Source organism: Tachyglossus aculeatus, chromosome 1 (assembly GCF_015852505.1).
Source record: "Tachyglossus aculeatus isolate mTacAcu1 chromosome 1, mTacAcu1.pri, whole genome shotgun sequence".
Classification (NCBI taxonomy): Eukaryota; Metazoa; Chordata; class Mammalia; order Monotremata; family Tachyglossidae; genus Tachyglossus; species Tachyglossus aculeatus.
This window is the reverse complement of record NC_052066.1, coordinates 35,492,329-35,495,109: the sequence shown is the minus strand read 5'-3', so window position 1 is coordinate 35,495,109 and position 2,781 is coordinate 35,492,329. Positions and strand designations below refer to the sequence as shown.

Genomic DNA, 2,781 nt, shown 5'->3' with positions numbered 1-2,781 from the left:
CACAGTCTTCATCCCCATTTTACAGATGAGGTCACTGAGGCCCAGAGAATTTAAGTGACTTGCCCAAAGTCACGCAGCTGACAAATGGAGGAGCCAGGATTAGAACCCTCGACCTCTGACTCCCAAGCCCGTGCTCTTTCCACTAAGCCACACTGCTTCTCTACCTGATCAACTTCTGTTGATCACATGGTGTTTACGGTCTATAAAGAGAAGTGGGGTGGCTTAGTGGAAAGAGCCTGGGTTGGGAGTCAGAGGACCTGGATTCTAATTCTAACCACCAAATGTCTGCTGTGTGACCTTGGGCAAGTCACTTAGCTTCTCTGTGCTTCAGTTACCTCATCTGTAAAAGGGGGATGAAATCTTACTCTCTCATACTTAGATTATGAACGCTGTATGTGGGACATGATTATCCCGTATCTTCCCCAGAGTTCAGAACAAATCTTGGCACGTAAGAGTTTAAGTACCATGATAATCCTTCCTATTATTACAAAGCTGACTCTCATTCATTCATTCAATTGTAATTACTGAGAGCTTACTGTGTGCAGAACACTGTACTAAGCGCTTGGGAGAGTACAATACAGCAATAAAGAGCTACAGTCGCCCTTTCCCCACTTCTTCACATCCAGGACAAGTTTCCTCAAACCGAGGTATGAAATCTTTTTGGAGATCATGGGAGGAGAGTTGGGTTTGAGGCTCCTTTCTGCTCACGAACTTCGAACACTTCCCCTCCCTCTCCCACCAGGTATCTTAATAACTGTAGTATTTGTTAAGCACTTATGGTGTGCCAGGCACTATATTAAGCACTGGGGTGGCTACAAGCAAATTAGGTTGGACACAGTCCCTGTCCCACAGAGGGCTCACAATCTCAATTCCCATTTGACAGATGAGGGGACTGAGGCCCAGAGATGTGGAGTGGCTTGTCCAAGGTCACACAGCAGAGCTGGGATTAGAACTCATGGCCTTCTAACTCCAAGGTCATCATCATCATCAATCGTATTTATTGAGCGCTTACTATGTGCAGAGCACTGTACTAAGCGCTTGGGAAGTACAAATTGGCAACATATAGAGACAGTCCCTACCCAACAGTGGGCTCACAGTCTAAAAGGGGGAGAGTCTAAAAGGTCACACAGTAGACAAGCGGCGGATCTGGGATTAGAACACAAGTCCTTTGGACTCCCAGGCTTGTGGGCTATTCACTGCAAATGGTTGCAAGGCTCCTCGAAAGCAGGTAGCCAGCAAGGCTTCCCGCAAAAATACCCCGGCCACTGGCCGTGTAAAGAAGCCTCAGTGCTTCTGGCCCGGCATCATGGTGCTGTGGGAGATCTGGTGCTACCAGAAGTCCACTGAGCTGCTGATCGACAAACTGCCCTTCCAGAGGCTGATGCGGGAGATCGCCCAGGACTTCAAAATGGACCTGCATTTCCAGAGCTCGGCCGTCATGGCCCTGCAGGATGCGAGCGAGGCCTATCTGGTGGGGCTGTTCGACGACTCCAACCTGTGCATCATCCATGCCAAGAGGGTCATCATAGTAAGTGCTCAATAAATACTATTGAATGAATGAATCATGTCCAAGGACATCCAGTATACATGTTTGTACATATTTATTACTCTGTTTATTTATTTATTTTACTTGTACATACCTATTCTATTTATTTTATTTTGTTAATATGTTTGGTTTTGTTCTCTGTCTCCCCCTTCTAGACCGTGAGCCCACTGTTGGGTAGGGACCGTCTCTATATGTTGCCAACTTGTACTTCCCAAGCGTTTAGTACAGTGCTCTGCACACAGTAAGCGCTCAATAAATACAATTGATTGAATGATTGATCCAGCTGGCCCGCCGCGTCCGTGGCGAGAGGGCTTACATCTTGCTCTCTATCACTCGCTGTAACAAAACCAAAGGCTCTTTTCAGAGCCGCTGATATGATCAGGATAGATCCGCTGCCTGAAAGAGTGAATGAATCATATTTGTGTGCTTATTGTGTTGGGGTAGAGTACAATGCAACAGACTTTGTAAGAATGTTTTCAGTCCACAATGAGCCTTAGAGGGAGACTTTGCATCCCATTGACCCAATCTACATTCACCCAGTAAGAGCTGTCACTTCCAGTCCCTAGACCTTTATCACTGGGTAATTTCACAGGACTCAAAGTAAGGGTAGCATGGCTCCGTTTTTATTTTTAATCAATAGCGATCATAGCTCTGTACCAACCAGTATAGGCTAATACTGGAAATTGAGTACATATTTATTATAGTATTTTATTAATTATGAGCACATTCTAGTCTGTGAGCCCGTTGTTGGGTAGGGATTGTCTCTATCTATTGCTGAATTGTACTTTCCGAGTGCTTAGTATGGTGCTCTGCACACAGTAGCACTCAATAAATATGATCAAATGAATAAATGAAAGGACATGGGGAAAACTAGATGGATGGGTAACTATTGTGTGTGTGTGTACGTGTGTGTACATGTTTATAATAATAATAATAATGGCACTTCTTAGGTGCTTACTACATGCAAAGCACTGTTCTACGTGCTGGGGAGGTTACAAGGTGATCAGGTTGTCCCTCATGGGGCTCACAGTCTTCATCCCCATTTTACAGATGAGGTAACTGAGGCCCAGAGAAGTGAAGTGACTTGCCCAAAGTCACACAGCTGACAACTGGTGGAGCCGGCATTTGAACCCATGACCTCTGACTCCAAAGCCCGGGCTCTTTCCACTGAGCCACGCTGCTTCTCAACGAAACTCAGTGTCTATCCCCAGTGCTTAGGTATGAAGTACAGCTTC

General features: G+C 45.7%; 1 protein-coding gene across 1 annotated transcript; it reads left to right on the top strand.

Moving 5' to 3' along the window:
- Positions 1-382: 382 nt before the first annotated feature.
- LOC119926569 (histone H3.3-like) lies at positions 383-1,919 on the top strand. The gene is made up of 3 exons (XM_038744654.1): positions 383-391; positions 1,181-1,539; positions 1,823-1,919. The coding sequence occupies exons 1-3, from the start codon at positions 383-385 to the stop codon at positions 1,917-1,919; spliced, it is 465 nt and encodes a 154-aa protein (XP_038600582.1).
- The last annotated feature ends 862 nt before the right edge of the window (positions 1,920-2,781 follow it).